Here is a 25,911-nt window from a genome sequence, read left to right as displayed (position 1 = left end):
GGGGCCTGAACGATAGAACAGTGGGTAAGGTGCTTGTTTTGCACGTGACCACTGGCTTCAATCCCTGACATTTCATATGGTCCCCGAGCACTACCAGGAATGATTCCTGAGGGCCTAACAGTAGTGATCCATGAGCACAGAGCAGATGTCCTGAACACTAAAACAATAATAATAACAACAATTTAAAATAAGGAAACAGTCCAGGGATAAGGATCTTGCCTTGCATGCAGCTGATGCTGTTTCAGTCTCTGGTCCCTGACCACTGCCAAGTCTTTTTCCCTGAGCAAGCAGCCAGAAGTCAGCTCTGAGTACAACCAGGTGATCCAAACATTAAAATAAAAATGGCGAGGAGGGGGGTGTAGATTTGCAAGATGGCATCAAGAAGTACAACATTCACATAATAAGGATTCCAGAAGGAGAGAATAAAGAGAAAGTTTTTTTAAAAAAATTGATATTCTATGGTTTACAATGCTATTAATAATGGTTTCTTGTGCACATAATTCCAACAGCACACCCATCAAGCGTATACCTGTCCCTCTCCCATGGACCCCAACCCCCCTCAACTCAATTGTGTGGACCAGTGCTCCTATTTTGTTGCCTTCGAATTTTTACTGCTTTTCTGTGTACCTTTAAGCTCTGAATATGAGAGAGAACATTCTGTATCTGTCCCTTTCCTTTGATAAACTGCATTCAGCATGATATCCTAGAAAGAGCAACATATCTTAGCTTAAGAAGTAATAGCCAAGAACTTCCTCAATCTGAGGAAGAAAACAAACACCCAGAATTAGAAAGCTCAAAGACTTCCAAATTCAAACAGACCAACATCAAGACACATTGTAATGAAAATGATAACAGCCAAAGTTAAGAGACAGATCCTAAAAACAGCAAGGAAAAAAAAAAGGAACAAGCAAAGATTTGCACTACGAAATCCCCTTAATATTCATGGTATATTTATCAACTGGAACTCTACAGGTCAGAAGGAAATGACTTGACATACCAAATGTGCTGGATAAGAAAGGGTACTCTATATCTAGCTAGGTGATCACTCAGATTCAAAGAGGCAATTCCTGGCCTCTAGGAATTTATGGCACCTAATTTGGCTCTGCAAGAAAGGTTAGAGGATCTTCTGCAGAAGGCAAGGAAACCACATTTGGGATATACTTAAAAAGTGTATTACTTAATATACAAAAATGGGGAAAAAACAACAATGGGATCTCAGAATGAATTAGATGTATAAAAGGGAAATATACCATTTTTAAAAACTCAGATATGAAGCTTAGGGACAGCCAGGAAGGGGCCTGCAGTGATGCGGAACTCGGGGCCTCATGGGATGGGGGCAGAGCCGGCCCTCTCCCTCCCTCGCCCCTACAAGACCCCGAGTTGCCTCCCATGAATGAGCCCTCTGGCTGCTGATCGAGCAGCTTATTGGCCATGATCCCAGAGACTCAGAAACAAAGCTCGGAATACAGCGGATTTTGGCAGAAACCCCTCCAGATTTAATTATTAAAACTTCAGAATTCCAAAATTGCACGGCTGCAATAGCGGCCACACATCGTCATATGCAATTCATAACCAGCAATAGAAAACAAATTGTCTAATGTTGCCTTTTGGGCAGATTTAAGTGTTGGGATAAAGTCCTAAATAATAATGGTCGGTTTGGTGTCAAAATATTGAATGTAATCAAAGTAGAGAGAGAAATACGGAAATCATCTGTCACACAGGTAGGGGGAGGGCGTGGGGAGGGTGTGGGATGGGGGCGGATACTGGGGGTTTGGGTGGTGGAAAATGTGCACTGGTGAAGGGTCGGGCGTTTCATCATTGTATAACCAAGACTTAAACTGAAAACTTTGTAACTGATCTCATGGTGTTTCAATAAAAAAGAAAGAAAGAAAGAAAGAAAAAAACCTCAGGTATGCAGGTTTTGTAACCAAAATCTCCAGGCTCTCATGGAGTTGGGAATGGTTGACCTGAACCCACATCTAGTTCTTCCAGAAGCATGGCAGTCATGCCCATGAACTGCCTCTGGAGCCATATAAGCTCATTAACCAGCCATATTTCAGACACTCATAAATAAATATCTAAAGACATCAACAAGAAAAGAGATGCTTCCAGATTCTAAAGTCACCATCCAGTTAAAAATTTAACTCCAGCTGTAGTCTCATTCAAAATTTTAGAATTCCTGGAGTGCACACCTGCTTTTTTGGCTGTACAACATCTCAAACTCTTCACCACTGATATACCAGAAGTAGCACACCACATTGGATGGGATGGGATGGCAACCAAGCTTGATTAAGAAAATATTAACATACAAGGCTTAACTTGTAACAACAGGTTAGTAATCTCTTTTAAAAGGGCTTAATGGTCAGGATGAAATACAACAATCGTCACACATTTTCTTCTAAGTAAATTTTTAGAAAATAAATCATCATCTTCATCATCATCATCATCCCGTTGATCATCAATTTTCTCGAGCGGTCTCAGTAATGTCTCCATATGTCCTAGCCCTGAGATTTTAGAAGCCTCTCTTTACTCATCATTCCCAACGGTGCGGCATCAGAAGCTCTTTTAGGGTCAGGTGAACAAGACCCATCATTGTTACTGGTTTTGGCATATGAATACACCATGGGGAGTTTGCCAGGTTCTCCCATGCAGGTAGGAAACTCTCAGTAGCTTTCCAGGTTCTCTAAGAGGGAGAACGAGGCTATAAGATGTAGCTTCTGGGAGCTTGGTTTTATAGTCTCTGGATGTTAGACGTTGATGGGATTACATTGCGCTGGGAGAGGTTTCTGGTTGTGACCGTCTAGCTGCTGGAAAATGAGGGATCTGGGCAGAAGAGGTCGAGTCCTGATCCGAGCAAGCTTGAAGATCTCAGCCCTGGGTCCCACACATTTATATACAATGAAATGTTATTTTAACACCAACAAATGAGGGGCAGGAGTGGGAAACAAATTCCACCATTTTCTGACAATCTGCAAGAATCATAAAGGTATTACATTAAGTGACATAATCAAAGACAAGTATTTTATTATCTCATTTATATGTGGAATTAAAAAACAAAATAAGAAATAAAACCAAACTCAGAGATAGAGATCAGACTGATAGTTTCCATAAGCAAGAAGTGAGGAGTAAGTGAAATGGGCGAAGGGAGTAAGGGGTAAAAAATTCCAGTTATAAGATTAATAACTCCTAGGAGTATAATGTACAGCACAGATCTTATACTGTTATGTACAGAGTCAGTAACAGTGTATTTTACATTTGGAAGATTCTATAAGAGAAGATCTCAAAAGCTTTTATCACAAGAAAAAGTTTGTATCTGTGAGTGGTGATGGATGTTAATAGATTTACTGTGGTGATTGTTTCACAATATATACAGGTACTGTATACACATGAATCACTATGCTGGATAGAGTAAGCTAACAACAATTTATACCAATATTTCTCAATTAAAAAGTATTTTATATGAAGAAAAAAGTAGTTGCACAATTACATAACAATAAAGATCTTTTTATACTAAACAATGTTTTCATTTTAACTAAGATAGTTAAATAAAAATAAAAAGGAAGATAAAAGCATAGAACTCTAGATGCAAACTTCATAGTAATCTCAGAGAGAGAGAGAAAGAGAGAGACAGAGAGACAGAGAGGACACTAACAAGAACTTTCTGGAAATCAGAATGTGACTAACTGGAAATGGTGCCTTTGCAATGTAATCAGTTAAGATGGGGGCTGGAGCAATAGCACAGTGGGTAGGGCGTTTGCCTGCATGCGGCCAACTCGGGTTCGATTCCCAGCATCCCATATGGTCGCCTGGGCACCACCAGGAGTAATTCCTGAGTCCATGAGCCAGAAGTAACCTCTGTGCATCGCATCGCTGGATGTGGCCCAAAAAGTTAAAAAATGTATATATATATGAGGTCAAGTTCTAAATCCAACAAGATTGAAGTGTTGGTTTTAAGAAAAGAAAGAACTGAACACATTCATCATTTAACATTATACACAAGTAGGTGGTAAAAAAAAAACATTTAGGGATGACTTTTGAGATTCTGAGATGAAATTCTGGTGTAATAGAGAGTGAATAAAAGCATATTTTGTAAAACAACAGGAGAAACAGGAGGGAACTTAGATTGAGACTTAATCTTTTTTATATTCATATATCTCCTGTGTGTTACTATTTTGCAGGAGCTGGAGCAATAGAGCAGCAGTTAGGGCATTGCACTGCATGCAGCTGACCCTCATTCAATCTTCGGCATCCCATATGATTCCCCAAATACCTTCAGAAGTTATTTCTGAATGTATAGCAGGAGTAACCCCTGAGAATAGCCAAGTGTGGTGCCAAAACAAAACAAATCAAAAACCTTTTGCCGGCAATGTAACAAATTCAATATCATATGGTTATTATTCCTTCTATGGTTCCTTTCTCTTTCCTGGTTTTCCAACATTCCTTCTTTTTTCTCAGCTTCCTATGGTCATGCATTTGGGGTAGTTTGGCTGATGAATTTTTGAAAAATGCTAGTCAAGTCAGTGTAGACAGTGACCTGAGCTATTTTTCCAGGGTTATTCTGAAGATCTCTGATTAATATTCTGCCATCTCCACTTATGCTTTGTCTCAGGAGAAAGAAACAAGATTTATTTTATTTGTTTTTGTCTCCATCACCTTGCCATCTCTCGTATAGGGAGAATACAGATAAACATGGCTCTGGGGGGAATAGTAACTAATCTCAAAATTATTTTTTAAAAAGTCTGTGACCTTCCTTCGAGGTAACCTAGAATTATGATATGTAACTTCCAAGTATGTATCACTGAAAAATCAACTTGTGTGTACCTTTTGTCCCAGTGTACACCACCACCTTCTTCCTTACCTTCTGGTAGCCACTAATTGATCTTTCATCCCTCTCCTCTTCCTTTTCTTTGTCAGTGTTCTGTGATAACTGGGGGTTTCACACATGTTTGGTTGTAATAACTCCCACATTCAGTTGTGGTGCTTGCTGAGGGTCTTAACCCTTTGGTTGTTCTGCACATACTCTGGTTTTAGTGCTCTCTAGAGGTCGATACAGTGTTTGCATATGCATGTGTTCACCAGAGATCTGCCCCTTTCCTTAGGAAAAACTTGTTTTTCTTAAGGAATTTGTTTTGGTCTATGTCCTCCAGTATCTGCAATCTACTCTACTACTCAAACTAGGTTACAGGAAGCAAATAAAAAAATAGCAACAACAATATAAAAAACTTAAGGAACTCACCACTATGCACTATTCTTCTTTTAGAGAGCTTCCCAGTCAGCCTGCATTCTTCTCTCCCCCATTTAGTCTTTTTCTGTTTGTTTTATACACAATAGTCAAGACTTATAGTTGTACTTAGTTGGAGAAGTAGGGAGAATTGAATCCATAATTCAGAATCAAAATATGTCTTTTAGCAGCATTTTGCTTAGGTAAACTGGATAGTTTAAATTTCACAACTGTCATCTGCATCAGAAGCAAACGTGCAGCAACCGGAAATTCATTTATAGCGACACACTGTTGCCTAAAAGGAGATGTTTCTAGGACATGGCAACCAATGAGCCATATGTTGTTTATTTGTTAATCACTTGCCAACTCTAGCTTTATTGATAATATCACTTCTGAGTTTCACAGCAGCCTGCATGCCTCAGCTGTGATAGTTTGCTTTCTTGCTGCTCAGTATTTATCACAATGATGTTGACTCCCTGTTCTTTTTCCATCTGTTATGGAGAAACAATACCCTATCCATTCACAGTTGTGTTCATGTTATCAGACCTCTTGTCCCCTGCACCTTGGTCTTCCATCTTTCCTTACTGGACTTTGCCATTTTTCCACTTTCCTGTTTGCCCATTTAGGTGGATGGTCTCATTCACAACTCATTCACATCTAAGTCCCAAGCTATACATTTTTTTCTCTATACAACATGTGTAAGATATTTTACTTTTGCTTTCAGTACTGCCACATTCTCACAATATTCCAAGATGAAGTACAAAGTCTGGAGCCAGCCCAGCTACCAAGTGGGCTGGAAAAATTGACCTATTAGCTCTATAAGTTATCTTAGATCCACCAGATCTGTAAGACATGAAACCTGAAGTGCAAATCTAGATCGTGGTCCTTCTCCTTTCCGTGTTTTGTCAACATGACTTGATTTATCTGAATATTTGGAAACATCTTGTCTTGCCTTCCACACATGGTCCACATTCTCTCTTTTTTATCTCCCACCTGATCAGTCACTTCTATCCATGTAGCTTCCTTTTTTAAAATATTTTTAATTAGTGAATCACCGTGAGGGTACAGTTACAGATTTACACAGTTTTGTGCTAGTGTTTCTGTTATACAATGTTCAAGAACCCATCCCTACACCAGTGCCCATTCTCCAACACCAATGAACCCAGTATCCCTCCCACCTCCCCAATCCCATCCCCCCAACCCACCCCACCTCTGTGGCAGGGCATTCCCTTTTGTTCTCTCTCTCCTTTTGGGTGCTATGGTTTGCAATAGAGGTATTTAGTGGTCATCCTGTTCAATCTATAATCTACTTTCAGCACGCTTCTCCCTTCCCAAGCCGGTCCTCCAACCACATTTTACTTGGAGTTCCCTTCTCTATCTGAGCTACCTTTTCCCCCAGCATGTGAGGCCAGCTTTCAGGCCATGGAGTCAACCTCCTGGTACTTATTTCTACTATTCTTGGGTGTTAGTCTCCCGTTCTGTTATTTTATATTCCACAGATGAGCGCAATCTTTCTATGTCTGTCTCTCTCTTTCTGACTCATTTCACTTAGCATGATACTTTCCATGTTGACCCACTTATATGTAAAGTTCATGACTTCATCTTTTCTAACAGCTGCATAGAATTCCATTGTATAGATGTACCAAAGTTTCTTTAACCAGTCATCTGTTCTCGGGAACTCTGGTTTTTTCCAGATTCTGGCTATTGTAAACAGTGCTGCGATGAACATATAAGTGCAGATGTCATTTCAACTATACTTTTTTGCTTCTCCAGGATATATTCCCAGAAGTGGTATTGCCAGATCAAATGGGAGTATATGTAGCTTCTTTACTGGATTAGTCTTACTTTTCTTGAACTCTCTTTGATGGATGGCAAGGATAAATCCTTGATCTTTTTCTCTTTTGCACATACTTTCTTGATGTCATCCAATCTCATAATTATCAAAATTATTTATGTGTTACATGATTCCCAAATTTTTATGTCCAGCTCAGGTTTTTCTTCCAAACTTCAGAGTCAAATATCTAACTTCCTACTCAACATCTCCAAGTGAACTTTAATAGACATTTCAAACTCAGCATGTCCAAAACTGAAATCCTCTTTCCCTATCTAGCTTCTCCATCATAACAGATGATCCACCATCTGACCAATTGCCCAGGCCAAGATTCTTAGAATTATCCTTGGAACCTCTTTTCCACACATTCAACCATTCAGTTCATGAGCAAGTCTTCTAGGTTGTACCTCCAACATAGAATCCAGTTCTCATCATCTCCATTAATGTCTCCCTGATAACATTTCACCCGATGATTGCAGTCCCTTCCTAATACGTCTCCCTTCATCCATCAACACGCCTTTCCCTGAAGCAACACTGCTATCATTGCAATCTTATAAAGGTGCAAGTCAGGTTATTTCTCTCCCCCAAACCATTTAATTTCCCATGTACCAGTCGAGGTCATTATAACAGCTATAACATCCATACAAGTTCTGACCTCATTCTCTGTCCAACTTCCTTTACTACTCTTGTCTTAATCACTTTACTGTAGCCACAATTTCTTACAATTCCCGGTGCAAAACTTTGCACTGGATGCTCCCATTTCTGGGATATTCTAACTCTAAATAGGATATCATGTAGCAAGTAATTTTAAAAGACTGTGTAACTAAAACCAAGGCCCTAGACTGCTGACACTCCAAATTGCACAGATTTTACTCAATGGCAAATGCATGAACTCATATGATATAGTCAACTGCAACAAACTTAGTGTGTATTAGAAGTCTGAAGGATGAGAAATAGAAAACTATAACTGTGCTGGGGAAGGAAGGTAAGACCTCAAGCTGCAGGTAAAAGGTAGCAAGGGCAGCAGGAGAAAATCAGACAAAAAAGACTAAAAGGGGTACAACTTTCGGAGCGAAGGAAGCAACTCAGAGATACATCTGGTGTTGAAATGGATAATCCACATACTTCAAAATCACATTATTATAGTATATGATTCTAACTTATCTTCAATACAGTGAGCCTCAAATCACCAAGCAAATGACAATATTCAGTATGCATTAGCGTTAGCAAGATAGTCTTAAGACCATTTATCAATATCATTAAATACAATTTCTCCCAGAATTATTAAATTATGCCAAGTTTGGCATATCGAATGCCAAAAACAGTAACAAGAAGTCTTACAATGGAGACGTTACTGGTGCCCACTCGAGCAAATCGATGAGCAATGGAATGACAGTGATACAAGTGACAGTCAAGTTTGGAGGACTAATTGAGATAAACATCTATAAAAATTAATTTCCTCTGATGCTAGAAAATGAAAATTCACTCTATACTGCTTGGTTTTTAGTCATTTGTCTATTACTGTGCATAGAAACTAATCTTGTGTTTGAAAATAAGAGCAGCCTGATCCACTTTAATACTTCAGAAGGTTTTTCATGTCTCTTATTTTTAGAAACCACACTCAGATAAACTTTTAATTGGTCCAAAGTTTATGTGCTGTGCTAAGATTGGGGCTGGGTGAAAAATTTCAACCTCACTTCCTTTGGATTAAGGTGTTTTGATTTTTGTAAGAATCCTTTAAGACAAAGGCATTTCCACAAGAGACAGCAAAGTAACTCTAATATATAAACTCACGCTGCACTGTTAGCCTGAGGAAGTTTGTGAAGGAAATTCAGAGGCAGAGCACTTCCCTTCTGTGTGTGAATCCCAGCACAGGAATAGGAAAAATAGGAGAATTTATGACTGTAAAGCAATGAAAAAAACAGTGCCGGAGATGAGAGAAGCCCCAGCCTGTGGCCTTCAATTCTGTGTCCATCTCCTACTGTGGAATAAGGGGCTGTCCAACTTGTCGTAGGAAGCTGACCTCTAAGAGAAGATAAGCAATGCTCAGATAAGAAATGGCAACCCAAGAAAATGGACAGAGGAGAGAGTTCTGGGGCTCTTGGAAGCTCACTCAGTGGGCAGTGTTAATGAGAAAAGTGAGAATGAGAGGAGACTGCCCCACACTCACGGACATTCATGCCCAGAGAAAGTGCAGTGGAGGGCAAGGAGAGGGCAAGGTAGGGCAGGAGAGGGCAGGAGTAGAATGCCTGCCATAGAAGCAGGAAAGGGGTGAGGGGTGATGGGAGGGAACCTGGGGACATTGGTGATGGGTGTTGGAATATTGTATGACTGAAATCAAATCATGAACAGCTTTGTAAGGGTCTATCTCACAGTGACTCAATTTAAAAAAAGTTTAAAAAATTGAATTTGAAAATATTTCAAGATCTTCCATCACAAACCTGAGGATGTGGCTCAGTAACAAAAACCTATCTTCCATGTCATGAAGCCATGAATTCCATCCCAGACACATCACCATATCCAATCCCCAACTCTGCTACTGGCACCACAATACATGTTCAACCCCAAGCATCAATGCAATCCTCAATCCCTTCACACACATTAACTAATTTTAGTTCTGTGACTATCACTGTCACTGTCACTGCCATCCTGTTGCTCACCGATTTGCTCGAGCGGGCACCAGTTATGTCCATTGTGAGACTTGTTACTGATTTTGGCATATCAAATACACCACGGGTAGTTTGCCAGGCTCTGCCATTCGGGCAAGATACTCTCTGTAGCTTGCCGGGCTCTCCGAGAGAGGCAGAGGAATCAAACCCAGGTCGGCAAGTGCAAGACAAATGCCCTACCCACTGTGCTATCGCTAGGAGGAAAAACTCAAAACACACACAATATAAAAGGTGAAAGCTTTTCTTTTTTTAAGTTTGGATTTTTTTTTCTTTTTGGGTCACACACAGCGATGTTCAGGGGTTACTCCTGGCTTTGCACTCAGGAACTGCTCCTGGCAGTACTTGGGGGACCATATGGGATGCCAGGGATCAAACCCGGGTCGGCCTCGTGCAAGGCAAACACCCTACTCACTGTGCTATCGCTCCGTCCCCTGGATTTTTTTGTTTGTTTGTTTGGGGGTGACATTTGGCTATGCTCAGGGATTATTCCTAGTAGTTGCAGGGGACCATATTTGGTTCTGGGAATCAAACGTAGGTCAATCTTACCTCCTGTACCATCTCTCCAGCCTCAATGATAACAGTTAATAACATCAAAAATCATCTTAATGTCTTAGTTATCCAAACACAAAGAAAACCTTAAGCTATATGATTCATATAGATTTGGGCCAATACCTATTATATTTACAAATTTTAATAACCTAATAAAAGTGATTTTATAAAGTTAATATTAAGAAACATAAAATCATAAAGTATAACCTCAAATGTGTCTAAGAAATACTCTCAGGAGCGAAGCAGTGTGGCCAATGGCAAAATAGTTGCCATGCAAAGTACTTGAGACCCTTAGTTCAGTCCCTGGCACCAAAAAGAAAAAAAGAAAAAAAAGAAGAGAAAAAATTTTTAACTATAGTAAAATGTACTAAATTCCATGCCATTTATTCCTGGCAATAGGTTTTACAGAAGGCAATAATTATGAAGTAAGGCTTCCTCTGATTTGGCAACAACTAAAATACATTTTTTTAAATTTTTTTTTTGCTTTTTTTTTGGGGGGGGGTCACACCCAGCGATGCTCAGGGGTTACTCCTGGCTTTGCACTCAGGAATTACTCCTGGCGGTGCTTGGGGCACCATATGGGAAGCCAGGGATCGAACGCGGGTCGGCTGCGTGCAAAGCAAACGCCCTACCCGCTGTGCTATCGCTCTGGCCCCAACTAAAATACATTTTAAGAGGCCAGAGAGATAGTACAGTGGGTAGGGGGCCTGTTTTGCACATGCTTTAACCAGGTCGGATCCCTGACATCCCAGAAGGTCTCCGAGTCTGGCCAAAAGTGATCCCTGAGCACAGAGCCAGGAATAAGCCCTGAGCATTGCAAAGGAGACTCCAAAAGAGACAAAAACTAAAAACAAAAAACATTCATAGAATAGTCTATTTTGTAGAAGCATTCTTTTTTCACTTTGGTTTGGTTTGGGGTTGGGGGTCACGCTGGGGAGTACTCAGGGTTTACTCCTGGCTCTGTGCTCAGGAAACACTCCTGGCAGAGGGGATGATAAGTGGTGCTAGAGATCAAACCCAGTTCTGTTACATGAAGGCAAGACCCTGACCTGCTGGATTATCACTTTGGGCCCTGTAGACACATTCTTGCGTGGCAGGATTTGACTGGAACAGTTCTTTAAAAATTACTAAGGCACTGCGATTTACAAATAGAGTTTCAGACATGCAGTGTTCCAATACAATCCACCACCAGTGTCAACTTCCCTCCACCATTGACCTGAAAAGTCTTCACAAGCAGATAACAGTCAACATAGGTGATCAAATTAAAAATGAAGGCTAACGCAATGAAAGTGAAAAGGAAAGAAGCACCCTTTCAGATAATGTTTCAGCACTTTAAAAATTACTTCACAATTTTATTCATTTATTTTTAATTGAATTATCATGATATAGTTATAAAAGTTATTCATGATTGGGTTTCAGTCCTACAATGTTCCAACACCAATCCCCTCACCAATGCACATTTCCTACCAGCAGTGTCCCCAGTTTCCCTTCTACCAACTCCCAAGCCTACCTCTATGGCAGGTACCTCTCTCTCTCTCTCTCTCTCTCTCTCTCTCTCTCTCTCTCTCTCTCTCTCTCTCTCTCTCTCTCTCTCTCTCTCTCCCCCCTCACATCTCTCATCTCTTTCTCTCTTTTTCTCTCTCTCTCTCCCCCACATCCCTCACTTTATCTCACCTCTCTCTTCTCCTTCTTTTCCTTTTGGGCACTATGGTTTGCAATACAGGTACTGAAAGGTTATCACGTATATCCTTTGATCTCCTTTCAGCACTCAGTTCTTGTCCAGAGTGATCATTTCCAACTATCATTGTCATAGCAGTCCTTTCTCTGTCCTAAATGCCCTATTCCTGCTCACATGTGTACTTCACAATATTAAATTTTTGCTGGTTTTCAGTTTGGGGGCCACACTCAGCACTGCTAGGAGATCGTTGGCATCCATCTGTGAGCCAGCCACTGAGCCCTTCCACCCAATTTAAATTTTATCACATTACTCTCTTTTCTCCCTGATGCATATATTCTTTCCCTGAAAGGATAAATAAAATGTACATCTTTTAAAATTATTTTATTTTCATACTTTGCCTATTTTAGACTAGTAACGTCAGGTTTAAGTCATGTCCAGGTTTGATTTCTGCAAGTCCTTGGGGCAGCAGTGTTACTTCCTGCGGATATTTCTGGTTAGGACTTCTAGAGATAAAGGCTAAGAAATATTAATGATCCAAACACCAAGGGTTTTTTAAAAGAGAGTTATACTTTGATATCCATCATCTTCTGAGAACTGAGCTCTTACAATGAGCCTCTAAAATTGTGAAGATAAATATCCAATGAAGCACTGAAAAGGTAGGAAGCAAAAAACAGAGATAACGTAAAATTCAATTGAGGGAAAAAGATAAGGTGCATTCACAGGCTGATAACGCTCAGTTGCAGTGCAAGAGAATGAAAGGGCCCAAGCAAAGTCTATTCTATTCCTACCCAACCAGTAGGCATTCATCGTTAGTCATGCTTTGGAGATCTGCCTTATTATAGGGGCCCCTTGGTATTTTCTGTAATTGCAACTTTTTGTATCAATAAGGGGAATCCCTGTTTATGCTCTAATGATCCAGATAATTGAGCAGGACCTTGTAGTAAGTACTCTGAGAATTTTCAGTAAATAAAATGTAAAACCTGGTTTCTGACTAGGTAACTCTAACTCTACAAATCAGATTCTCAAAATACCACCAGGGTACACTTATGCTGAGTCTGGCTCATGCATGGTATAGTAATATCCCCACAGAGACTTACTACCTTCAAGTTGTCTTTGATTTCTAACATGAACAGTTTACTAACATACTGCCACAATTTAATCACATGCTGTTGAATTCATAACTCACAATACCCTTACCCGTCATTTAAATGATGGCATTCTTCCTGATCTGTATAGCACTTCAGTTCTCCATATATGGCTGCTCTGTTGTTTAGTTTTGTTTTTGCTTTTATTTGGGGACCACCCCATGGTGCTCAGAGTTCTCTCCTGACAAGCTTCAGGACCATTGGTGATGTCACGGATCGAACCCAGACCAATTGAGTGCAAGGCAAATGCCATACCCGCTGTACTAAAGCTCCAGTTTTTTGTTTTTGTTTTTGTTTTTTTTTTTTTGTCAAAAGTTAGGGCTGGACACTCAGGATGGGAGATGCACGCTGAAAGTAGACTATAGACCGAACATGATGGCCACTTAATACCTCTATTGCAAACCACAACACCCAAAAGGAGAGAGAGAGAGAGAGAGAGAGAGAGAGAGAGAGAGAGAGAGAGAGAGAGAGAGAGAGAGAGAGAGAGAGAGAGAGAGAGAGAGAGAGAGAGAGAGAAAGAGAGCTCGCACAAAAGGGAATGCCCTTCCACGGAGGGGCGGAGACACAGGGTCGGGGTGGTGGGAAGGATGCTAGGATCATTGGTGGTGGAAAATGGACACTGGTGGAGGGATTGGGTACTCGATCATTGTATGACTGAAATGAAAGCACGAAAGTTTGTAAGCCTGTAACTACCTCATTCACTAATAAAAAAAAAAAATTTTAAAGTTAGCGCTGAAGAGCTATTTGTCTTGCACTTGGCCAACCCTGGTCGATCCCTGGCACCACATTAAATCCCCCAAGCTCCACCTGGAGTCATCCCTGAGCACAGAGTCATGAGTTAACCCTGAATAACAGCGGTGCGGGCCAAAAATTTAAAATATATATTATTAAACATAAAATAAATGTTATTTTATTTTATTTTTTATGGTCTCTTTTTTTTTAAATTTTTTATTAGTGAACTACCATGGGGTACAGCTACATACATACAAACTTTCGTGCTTGCATTTCAGTCATACAATGTTCGAGTACCCATCCCTTTACCAGTGCCCATTCTCCACCACCAATGATCCTAGTATATAAATGTTATTTTAAATGGCTTTAAACAATATTTGTCAAAATAAACATCCAAGTCAGAATCCGAAAGATATAGAAAATCTGAATAACAACTACTAGGGAGACTGGATTATTCATCAGAAACCTCCCAACAGGGGTCAGAGACTGCACAGGGGTTAAGGCACATGACTTGCAAGCTGTGGACCCGAGTATGATGCCTGGCACCACCTGGCTCTCTGAACATTTCCAGGAGCAGCCCTGCAGGTCCTTAAGCATTTCCAGGGCGGCCCGAGTAACATGTCACCAAACAACCCAGCATTTTTGATATCCATCACCTTCTGAGAACTGAACTCTTAAAATAAGCTTTAAAAATTGCATTTACAATGCACCTGGGAGGCTAAAAACAATAGAGAGGGTCCCTTTGCTTCTAAGCACTTTTTGAAAGAGCCCCCTTTAAATTAACCTCCAAATGCATAGAAGTTCAGCACCAGATTGCCTCACTGGTAAATTCTAGCAAACATTCAGTGAAGAATTATTATCAACCTTTCTTGTAGCACTGTCGTAGTACTGTTGTCCCGTTGTTCATCAATTTGCTCGAGCGGGCACCTGTAACGTCTCCATTGTGAGACTTGTTGTTACTGTTTTTGGCATATTGAATACGCCATGGGGAGCTTGCCAGGCTCTGCTGCGCTGGCAGATACTCTCAGTAGCTTACCAGGCTCTCCGACAGGGATGGAGGAATCAACCCAGGTTGGACATGTGCAAGGCAAATGCCCTACCTGCTGTGCTATCGCTCGTCATCAATCTTTCTCAAACTTTCAAAATCTAAATAGCCAAATTTTAAAAAGCAAAACTATCATTATCAGCAGATCATAAATATACATATAATATACCATAGACACCAATGAAAAAATACTGGAAATAATAAATACAGTAAGGTGGGGGACTATAAAATTAATATACAAAAATCTATTTCTGTAGGCAAATAATGAACACAAAAAAGAAAAATCAGGAAACTAATCAGATTTACAGACTCATCAAAATGAACTGTCTTGGAATAAGTTTAAGCAAAGAAGTGAAAGACTGTACACTAAAATCAATTAGAAGTTGAAAAAATAAAGATACAAAGAGATAGAAAGACATATGCCATAATTACAGATTGAAAGAATATTTAAATGGGTACACTACGTAAAGCAATAGTCAGGTTTAGTGCAATCCTACAAAAATACCAAATAGCATTTTTTACAGAAATAGAACCTCAAAGTCATAAAATTTATTTATAATTACAAAAGATCCCCAAATAAAAAAAATATTGTAATGAAACAGAGCAAAAATAGGAGCAGCATGTTCCTCAACTTCAAACTATACTACAAAGGAACAGTAACTGAAACAGCATGATACTGGAATAAAAGCTGATATATAGGTCAGTGCACAGAACTGAGAGCTGAGAAAGAAACACATATGTGAACAATTTCAACAAAGGATCCAAGAGCATTAGGAAATTTTCTTCAGTAAATGGTACTAGAAAACTGAAGAAGCAACATTCAAAAAATGTTTTAAACCAGACCACTAGCTAATAAAATTTTTTAATTAATTTCAAATGAGGACCAGATAGATCATACAGAGGTTGAGGTATCTGTCATGCATGTAGCTGCGACTGCAACGATTCTTCAATTCCCAACACTGCACCACCAGGTGTAGTCTCTGAGCTCAGAAGCAGATGTGGCTCCTGAGCCCTGCTCGATGTGCCTCCCCAATAATAACCAAATAAATTTAAGATTTGTATCTAAGGCCTGAAACCATAAGGCAAACAGAAAAGAAACACAGGTAATATACTCCTTGAAACAACAACAGCAAAAGAAACAAAATACACCAATGGGATCATGCATGGAAAATGAAAATGGATCTCAAAAACTTATCACCCAAATAAAAAGACAACACCTGAATCTGCACAGTGTTGCAAATTAACATTTCCTAATTTTTTAATTTTTTTTTTTTTGCTTTTTGGGTCAAACCCAGCGATTCTCAGGGGTTATTGCTGGCTCTGCACTCAGGAATTACTCCTGGCAGCGCTTGGGAGACCCATACGGGATGTCGGGGATCAAACCCGGGTCGGCCTCGAACCCAGGTCAGCCGCATGCAAGGCAAACGCCCTACCTGCTGTGCTATCGCTCCGGCCCCCATTTCCTAATTTTTTAAAAAATAAGACATCCCAGGTTGGGGATGTGGTATGAGACCTTAGGCTGGATCACTAGCACTGCAAAACAAAACAAATAAAATTTAAAAGGACATCCTGTTACGTAGAAGATAATTGCACAGCATGCACTCCTCCCATGTGCATGGTGGTGTTCCTGACAATAGCCAAGAACTTGTGGTCATAGTCACCTCCACGGGCTCCCAGCAACACAGGACTGAGCCTCACTGCACAATAAGGCTGTGCTGTCATCTCCACATATAAATGTCACGTGCTCCCATGTATTGGAGGTACAGGGAGATGTGTCCACCACCACCCACCCAAGAAGTAAGGCAGCCATTATGTATTAGACTTTAAAATAACTGATTGTCAATACCATACCCACACAAAAAAAAAAAGACATCGGGCACTATGGTTTTATGATAGAAACAAACTTTAAAAGAAAAGTTTATGACATAAATGGAGACATTTTAATTCAGACTGATACTGACAATATTAGGGAGCTAATATATACATATCAAAAAAGAGCAGAAATGAACCAGTGCAGGATTCAGTGGAAAGGAAGTCATATCCACTGTAGGCACAAACGTCATCTGGTTCAGCCTCTTTCAAAAATTATATGGTGAGTTCAAAAAAAAAGTAAAATCTGAGCTTCCTTCTGACCCTGAGTCCCCTTCTTGGCTTCCATCCCAGGAGAAGAATTTAATTCTATCCCAAAATATCAAAATTGATATTTTGAAAACATATTTGTACTCCTATGTTCACTGCAATAGCCAAGATTTGAAAACAACCCAAGTCCCAGGAATATATATATATATATATATATATATATATATATATATATACACACACAGCCACAATGGAATATCACTCAGCTAAAAGATAAAATGAAATCAAGAAATGTATTGCTATGTGGATGGAACTAGAGGGTATTATGCAGTGTAAGGTCAGTTGAAAGAAGAGAGACAAATACAGAATGATCTCTTCATATCTGGAATTTAAAGATACATAAGGGAATAACAAACGGCTAATGGTAACAAACCTGAGTCAGTCTACAGAAATGAATTTGTCCAAGGATGAGCAGGGACATGAGACACTGAGGGATGCTGACAATGATAGGGGATGTGGAACAATAAATGCCTGGATATCTATTATCAACAATATTACAGATCAAGGTCACAGTACCGAAAAATATTTGTTTGTTTTTTTAAATAACTGGAGAGATAGTATAGTGAATAAAGTGCTTGTCTTGCATGTGGCTGGCTCTGGTTCAATCCCCTGCATTGAACCCCTAATCATATGGTCCCCTGATCACTGCAAAAAGGAAGCCCTGAGCACTGCTGGTTGGGAGCCCCCCAAAATATTTTAAGGTGTGATATACAGGTAAAATATTTAGAGATAAGATAATACTATGTGTGACATGTGTACCAAAATAATTCTTGGTATATGGATTGCAGGTGATTGAGGATATAAATAAAACAAAGTTGGTGAGAGTTGATGAGACTGCTATAACAAAGAAAGGGTGGTACAAGAGGATTATTATCAGGTCTTCTTTTCTGAAAAAGCTCCAAAATACAGGTTTCCCCCTCCAAATAAGAATAGAATATATTATTTGATATGTTATTTTCTAGGTCTAGGAATACTCCATTTTCCCCCCATACCAATTAGCGATAACAGCATTCCCAGACCTGATAAATGGCAAACGAAATGATACCAAATAAGAGGTAACCGCCTTTGGCTAGCAGGAGAAACCTGTAAAAGTATTTTCAAAAAAGCAGATTAGATCAGAGATAAGCAATGTTATTTTTTTAAGTGACTATTCATAAAAAACAAGGAAATAGAAGGTGCTGAGTAGAGGTTGATGATGCCAAGGCAAAGAGACAGACAGCCTGGGGACCTAGCGGCTGCTCCATCCCAAAGGATACATCTGGCCATCTCACCTGATTTCATAAGCCCCTCAACAGTCAAGATGCTGCACCTGAAAGTACACAATGGACCAAACATGATGGCCTCTCAGTATTGCAAACCATAACGCCCAAAAGGAGAGAGAGAGTTAGAAGGAAAGAGAGGCACGGGGAGGAAGGAATGGGAGGGATACTGGGTACACTGGTGGTGGGAAAGGTACTCTGGTGGAGGGATGGGTGTTCAATCATTGTATGACTGAAACTCAATCATGAAAGTGTTGTAACTATATCTCATGATGATTCAATTAAAAAATTATATATAAAAAAAGATGTTGCACCAAAGCCAGAGATTAAATGATGACTAAGGGCACAGGAGAGTACAATGACTAGGGTGCAAGTCAAGCATGTGCCAAACCAAGTTCAATTCCCAGCTCTGCATGTTCCCCTGAGCAGCAAAGTGTGTCGCCCTGGAGTTCCCAACTCCATCCGTGTGGCGCAGGTATCCCCAGCACTATAGGGCATGGGCAACGCTGCATCCTCAGGTCCCTGCATTGAACCACCTACCCAGCTGGCTGAGAATCGCAACTGGAACTCAGGACCTCCTGAGCACAAAAAAAGGATTAGAATAGAATGATAAAATGTAAGAAATGATATTAAGTTGCCAGAGTGATAGCACAGCAGGTAGGGCATTTGCCTTGCACACAGCCAACCTGTGTTCAATTCCTCCGTCCCTCTCGGAGAGCCCGGCAAGCTACCAAGAGTATCTCGCCCAAACAGCAGAGCCTGGCAAGCTACCCATGGCATATTCTATATGTCAAAAAACAGTTATACCAATTTTCACAATGGGGACATTACTGGTGCCCACTTGAGCAAATTGATGAGCAATAGGATGACAGTGACAGTGGCAGATACTAAGTTAAAAGAAAAAGAAAGCAAGGTAACCTGGCCACTGCCATGGAAAGGAACTTGTATCAAGACCATGTGGAACAGTGTGCTATGGAAGTCTATGTTCTTGTCATCTGGCTGGAAGAGACGTTGCCGCCAAATACTGCCCCAGTTATCCTGAAATCATAATTCTGTTCCCAGGCCCTGTCACTCTGGGTGGAGAAGGAGCCAGCCAGAGACTCTAAGTGTCCTGATCTCCTGGTAGCTGTGCTCCTTCTAAGCACCCAACAGGAACTTCTGGTAACAACTGGCTTTCCTGCCAAGCCTGTCCAGAGAAGAAAGGCATCAGCCCAGGGATATCATGTTAGCGCCATTAACAAATTCATCAACTGTGCTTTTGAAGTTTTTCTAGCCTCAGAGAGTTTAGGGCTTGTGATTCTGGCCCTGAAAATGTACAGATTCTTTGTGTCCTGACAAATCAGAATTCCAAGACGGGAAGATGACCCCAGCGCTCCGGAGAATTCACTGATTCACTGGGGTCGTCTCACCCGCTGGGGTCCGTGTGGGCAGACACCAGCCTTCCCTGGTGAATCCATTTTGCTCTTTGAGCTTCTCTGATCTTCTCTGCTCAAAGGTGGGGCATGTCTGGTGCTTCTTCGGTATTTGAGTCATTCTCTCTCACCATATGTGCCTCAAAGCATTCTGGTTTTCCCCTTGATTGCCTTCACTCTCATTCAACCACATGAAAATAGCTAACTCCACAGCTATTCTGGAACTAAATCAGATGCGAAGACACTGAGGAAGGGCATGTCTTAGAAAATGAAACATCGTAATATTTAAAACTCCTCAGCTGTCTTGAGAGAGCACAGACTTTTCCTCCAATCCATCACCGGGTCATTTCATTGTCTGCTTGGTCCATGATTCAAATAAGCCGGCAACTAAGGACTTCCTTCCAGCTGAACCTCTTCTAACTCAGTTTTTCTTAAAGTGGCTATCCTGCCCACCAAGCAAGGGTTCTAAAAAAAATGGGGGGCAGGGGGTGGTAAGTAATCTCAGACACAATTGTGTGGTGTTGTCTTATTTGCTCACTTTAAAAAAACGTAGGTTTTCATGTAGGATAGCACAGTGGGTAGGGCATTTGCCTTGCATGCAGCCAACCTGAGTTCGATTCCTCCATCCTTCTTGGAGAGCCTGGCAAGCTACCAAGATTATCTTGCCCACACAGGAGAGCCTGGCAAGCTACCTGTGGCATATTCTATATGCCAAAAACAGTAACAACAAGTCTCACAATGGAGACGTTACTGGTTCCCGCTCAAGCAAATTGATGAGCAACGGAATAATAATGACAGTGATTCAGTGATTTGGATTTCCATGAAGGTACTGAGAGATTTTTTTTTAATCCTTCTTTTTGAAAATGGAGTGGTAGCCAAATGTTTGGAAACCTCTATTTTAACAGATGTACAAGAAACCAAACACTGAATTATGAACCCTGACCCAGTTTAAGACACTTGCTTTCCTGTTTTCCACTCCAGCATTTTTGCTTCCAATCATTTAAAATCTTTCATCTCTAACAGGGGAGGGCAAATGAGCTTTCTTCAAAGGTGGATGGAGTAAAGACCTTGAACTCTGTGGGTCCCCCAGCTGCCCTGCCAGCTACTCATTTCTGCCACCACAGGGAGAAAGCAGAAAGAGACAGAATATAGCCAAATGAGTGTTGCTGAGATTCTATAAAATTCTGCTCGTGAAACTGAAATTCAAATTTCATATACGTCTATGAATTACAAAGTCTCACTTTTCTTTTATTTCTAAGTATGCAAAGCTTTAAGTCATCCTTGAACAGAGAGACAGTGGGTAAGGTACTTGCTTTTTAGGCCTCACCCTGCAGCGTTCAGCGCTTACTCTGGCTCTCTGCTCAAGGATCACTCCTGACATGGCTCAGGGACCATATATGGTGCTGGAGATTGAACCCGGTCAGCCACACTCAGGGAAAAACCTTCCCACTGTATTAGCATTCTGGCCCATGTTTGCCTTATATGCGGCTGACTAAAGTTCAATACCTGGCACCCCATATGGTCCCCGGAGTAGTGCCGGATGTGAACCAAAAATAGTCATTCTGAGCTCAAGAGGCATACAATCCAAGGTCTAACTTGGTAAACTGACCATAGATTGCCACCTCTTGCCCACAGTCATGCATGCCCGCTATGATCAATCCATATAAAACTGAGTACATGTGACCCCCCTCAGAAATGCTCCCTTTGCAACCCTGAAAATTATGAGCTTGAACAGTTTTTGAATACACAGGAGGCAAACAAGTATTTTCACAAAAAGTAAGCAAGGTCAGCAGAGTTTTTTTTTTAAAAAAAGCACATTTGGGGCCAGGGAGATATATCAGGGTTGAGGGGTACAGGCCTCAAAAGGCCCAGTGTTCTATTCCTAACACCACATGCTCTTGCCACCCTAGCACCACCGGTTGTGGCTCCAGTACCACTGAGACAGAGCAAAATCACGTCAGTTCCTGACCGCTGACCACTGGTGTGTCCAGTACTTCTGGGTACTGCCAGAGAGCCCCCTATGAACAAAGCACAATTTGCATAACTTGAATCCTGGTTGTAGGTAGGTATTGTGTTACCAGCACTGCTTAGAAATAAATGTGTGAGATCAATGAGATGATGATAAGTCTGTTTTGCTTGAACTGTATGCACGGATACTGCTTTCAGAGTCTGTTTACCCATCCAAACATTCCTATCTTCCTGATTTTAAGATTAGTACTTAAAGATAATCTTAAAAAATTTTAAGATTAGCACTCTCATCTCCTCAATTCCTGCCATAGTCTAAGGACTTGGATGCTTGCTTCCATGAAAAGCTTCAAGTTTTCTTTTCCTAACCAAAGCCATATTTCTATTCTCCACTCCTCTCTACAGGAGATTCTAGAGGTTGGTATGACTTAATCCATCTGGACATGCCTAACAATTTGGTATGGCACACCAACCAATTTGGTATGGCTTAACCAAGCTATGGGTAGCCCAGCAAACATTTCTGAAGTCTTAATTCTCCTTGTAGAGTTTCCTTCCATTTTCCTTGTATACCTCTTCATGCCTGCAGGCTTCCTATTTTGATGTAACCCTTATTTGCTGCCCCTCTTGCCCCTCTTTTGCTATCATCATTAGTTGTCACTTGCATAATACACAGATCTATATTCCACATTCCAGCCTTGAAAAGGTTTCAACATCATATCCTCTAATGGTGGATAGAACTCTGTGTGTACGTGTGTGTGTGTGTGTGCGCACACACACATGCTTGAACATCGTCATATATTCAACATATTACAAAACATATTACATATTATAAAAACATATTACAAAACATATTATAAAAACATATTACAAAAACAGGGCATACACCTATACTCCAGATTGGGTTACAGTAGCAATTTGTAGCTGAGAAGAAATCAGTATTGTTTTTTTAGTTTGGGGCCACACCTGGCAGTGTTCAGGACTTACTCCTAGCTCCGCACTCAGGAGAGATGGATGAGAGTTAGCTGGGGTAAATCCAATAAGATTATACAATCTTAGAAATGCAATCTTGATGTCTTATTCCAGGGCTTACTCCTGACTGGATTTGAGGACCTTATGTGATGCTGGGGACCCAACCCAGGTTGGCCACATGCAAGGTAAATGCCTACTCACTGCATTACTGCTTCATGCAAAAAAAAAAAAATCTGTTTTTTTCAATAAGCCACACCCATGTGTCTTTGCTCGTGCAGCTCACTCTGCCTCCAAGGCTGAAGCTGGGGAGAGGGGGCACAGCCACAAGGCAAGGCTGAAGGCTCTTTCCCTTTCATTCTCAGATCACTGAACATGTCTCCCATTACTGGCACTTACCCATGCATTATGGTTGGTTGGTTGTTTATATAGCTGTCCCACCCTACCTACTGACCCACCTTCCAAGTCAATAAACAACTCTCTTTCTAGAGTCACTGTACCCCCAAATCCCTGGAATAGGGTATCAAGATTGTACTTCTAAGAAAGATCAGGGCCAGTGTCCCAGGAAGAAATGTCTTCTTGGACTTACCCCAGCTAACTCTCATCCATCCCTCCTGAAAAAAAATCTAAAATTCAACTTCTAAGCAAACACCCTGAAACCTTCTTCTAACAGGACTGACAATATTCTAGCATCAGCACTGGAAAATGCCAGGTACCACAAATTACCTCCATGGCACCTCACGATTTTCAAAGTACTTTTTCCCTCTTTTGTTTTTAATTCGGTGCATTCATCTTGATGAGACAGATGATTGCAGTCTTGCTTTTATTTTATTTATTTTTTAGTTTTTGGGCCACACCCAGCAGTGTAGGCTTACTCCTGGCTCTGGGATCACTCCTGGCAAGGTGCCTCAGATCAAACCCTGGTCTGTGGAATGCAAGGGCAGTCCCCTACCCATTATACCATCTCTCTGGGCTCCAGCCAGTCTTGCTTTTTCAGACATCCAGGATGTGAAAAAGGACAAGGCCAAGATCAAAGTCAGAAATGGCCCCAACCCATTGATTGATTGCTGGAAGCTAATAGTGGCCTCTGTACTCCACAAATGCTAAATGATACGCTTAATATTTGTGAAGGTCTTTTTTTTTTATTTACCTGGTACATTTGTCCCCATTGTAAATGGTGGCATTAGATTGTGGCACTCTGTTCTACAAATCCATTCCAAACAAAACCATTTGGTCAGATACACACGATAAAAAGACAGAGTCAAATAGACCCACTTGTGTTGTACAGTTCTATGATTCTGCCATCAGCACTTTCTGACTAAAGGGTTCTGAGTGAATCTACTGACCAAAACTGGCATAGCATAGATTTCCACAAGTAGAAATATGTAATCTATTATCTTAAAAATTCACTCACAAGGAAGTGCCACTGTTTATAGGTTAAGTACAAGAGCTTGATTTTCTCTTCTTTTATAAGTCATCCTTTCCTAAACTATTAAATTTAGAAAACTTATCACATTAGCAGGCTCTTCCCTTAGAAGTGCTCTTAGTTCTTCCACATAATTTGGTATGACTTAACCATCACTTTAATGCTCTTACTATTTATCACAAGCCAAATCTTCTAATATTAGTTGTATCATTTTAGACGGAAATAGGACACAGCCTGCCAAAATAAACCTTGCTACTGTGTGATAACTGAAAGCAAAAAATTATTTCTCTGATACATTAGTTTTTCAAGTGGGCCACATTTAGCTTTCTCAAATTTTTTTTTAATTCAACAAAAGCCTCTAATAGTAAAGTATGCAGAACATGTCAAATTTAAGACTTTCGAGTCTGAGCTGGTTACGAATCTGCTAATTGTAAAAAAAAAAAAATTCAATATGGCAGAGTGCAAAATATTTCACACTAATGCAAACAGAGATGTCAGGCAAAGAGCTGCAAGACGTGAATCACTGCTCTCTGCATCAAACTCGGAAACCGCGGGGCAGCGTCTTCCGCAAGATTTCCTACTCGGCTCTTTCCAAGTTCGGATGCATCACCTTTTAATCAGGGCAATAAACTATAATCGCGAACATAATGGGTACTGTTTACTGCTTAAACCCGCAATCTGGACAAACAGAACATTATACTGTCAGAGCGTGCAAACACTTGCAGCCCGCTGGTGGTACACAGAGCACCCTCCTTACAGAGAGAGCTGTGGCCAGGACGCTTGGTGGATTTGCTTTTTTGGTTCAGAGCCGGACGAGGTGGGGCTTTACCACCATTCCAGAAGCAGGTACTGAGACCAAGCAGTCTCCCGTGTGACCTTCCTAACTGCCCCTGCGCGAGCCACTGCACGCGGCACAAGCTCGGGATTCCATAGCCAAGACCCTCGACAGCTGCACGAAGTGGCTCACACTTTGCTTTCCTCCAGAACATCCGATCCTCCACCCCAACCCCACCCTGTCCCCACGTTACTTTGCCCCGGCCTCTCCCTACATACATCCCTGCAGCAAACTTAAAAAAAAAAAAAAAAAAAAAAAAAAAAAAAAAAAAAAAAAGACGTGCAAGCCGAAGGATGGAAAGTGCCGAGAGAAGGCAGGCAGCCCTTCTTCTGCGGGGTGATTGATGCTCGTCACCTAACCCAAGAGCTGAGCCTTGGGGGTCGTGGCGATGCTGGAGGTGACGGGCTGATGAGGCAGGTGCCTCCGCGCCCCACCTCGCCGCACATCCGCACTGCCTTTCCTCCACCTCGAGCAAAAGAAAAAACCTCGTCCAGGGGGGCACCCCCACGAAACGGGTGGTGGGTGGACGGTCCTTCTGTCTGGACGAGGCCCCGAGCCCACCCTCCAGCAGCCCCGCCGCCGCCGGCGGCGCCCAGGTGCAGGGGCCGCGCCAGCGTGTCGCGCCCCCCCTACCCGCTCCCCGCGCCCTCAATGCGGGCTCCCGGGGGTGGGGTGGGGTGTTGGGGTCGGGGTGCCCCCCGGACCGAGCTACCTTTTATCCAGGCAGGCGATCCACTCGGCGGAGGACGAGGCATGGGCGGCGTGCGCGGCGACCATGGTGGGCAGCGGCGCGGGCCCCGGCGGGGCCACCTCCCGCGCGCGCGGACCCCGCGGCGTCCGGCCCCGAGAGCAGCGCGCTGGCAGCGGCGGCGGCGGCGGCGGCGGGGACGGCGGGGCGGGGCGGCCCGGGGGGCGGCGGGCGCGCGGAGGCCGAGGCGCTGCAGTGCGGCGCCCGCGCGCGCGGGGACGAGCGGGGGCCGCGGCGGGGCGCGCACCTGCGGCAGGTGGTGGCGGGGCGGGGCGGGGAGCAGCCGCGGCC

At 41.8% G+C, this 25,911-nt stretch overlaps 1 protein-coding gene across 2 annotated transcripts in view; it reads right to left on the bottom strand.

Moving 5' to 3' along the window:
• RAPGEF4 (Rap guanine nucleotide exchange factor 4) overlaps positions 1-25,747 on the bottom strand; it is a 338,326-nt gene extending 312,579 nt beyond the window's left edge. For both annotated transcript variants that reach the window (XM_004601156.3, XM_004601157.3), the window contains exon 1: positions 25,585-25,747. In XM_004601156.3, the coding sequence (XP_004601213.1) occupies positions 25,585-25,649 (65 nt within the window). In that variant the 5' untranslated portion in view covers positions 25,650-25,747. The remainder of the gene's footprint in view (positions 1-25,584) is intronic.
• Between the last annotated feature and the right edge of the window lie 164 nt (positions 25,748-25,911).

The sequence above is a fragment of the Sorex araneus genome, chromosome X (assembly GCF_027595985.1).
Source record: "Sorex araneus isolate mSorAra2 chromosome X, mSorAra2.pri, whole genome shotgun sequence".
Lineage (NCBI taxonomy): Eukaryota > Metazoa > Chordata > Mammalia > Eulipotyphla > Soricidae > Sorex > Sorex araneus.
Note: the sequence above shows the minus strand (reverse complement) of the source record. Positions and strands in the feature narration are given on the sequence as shown.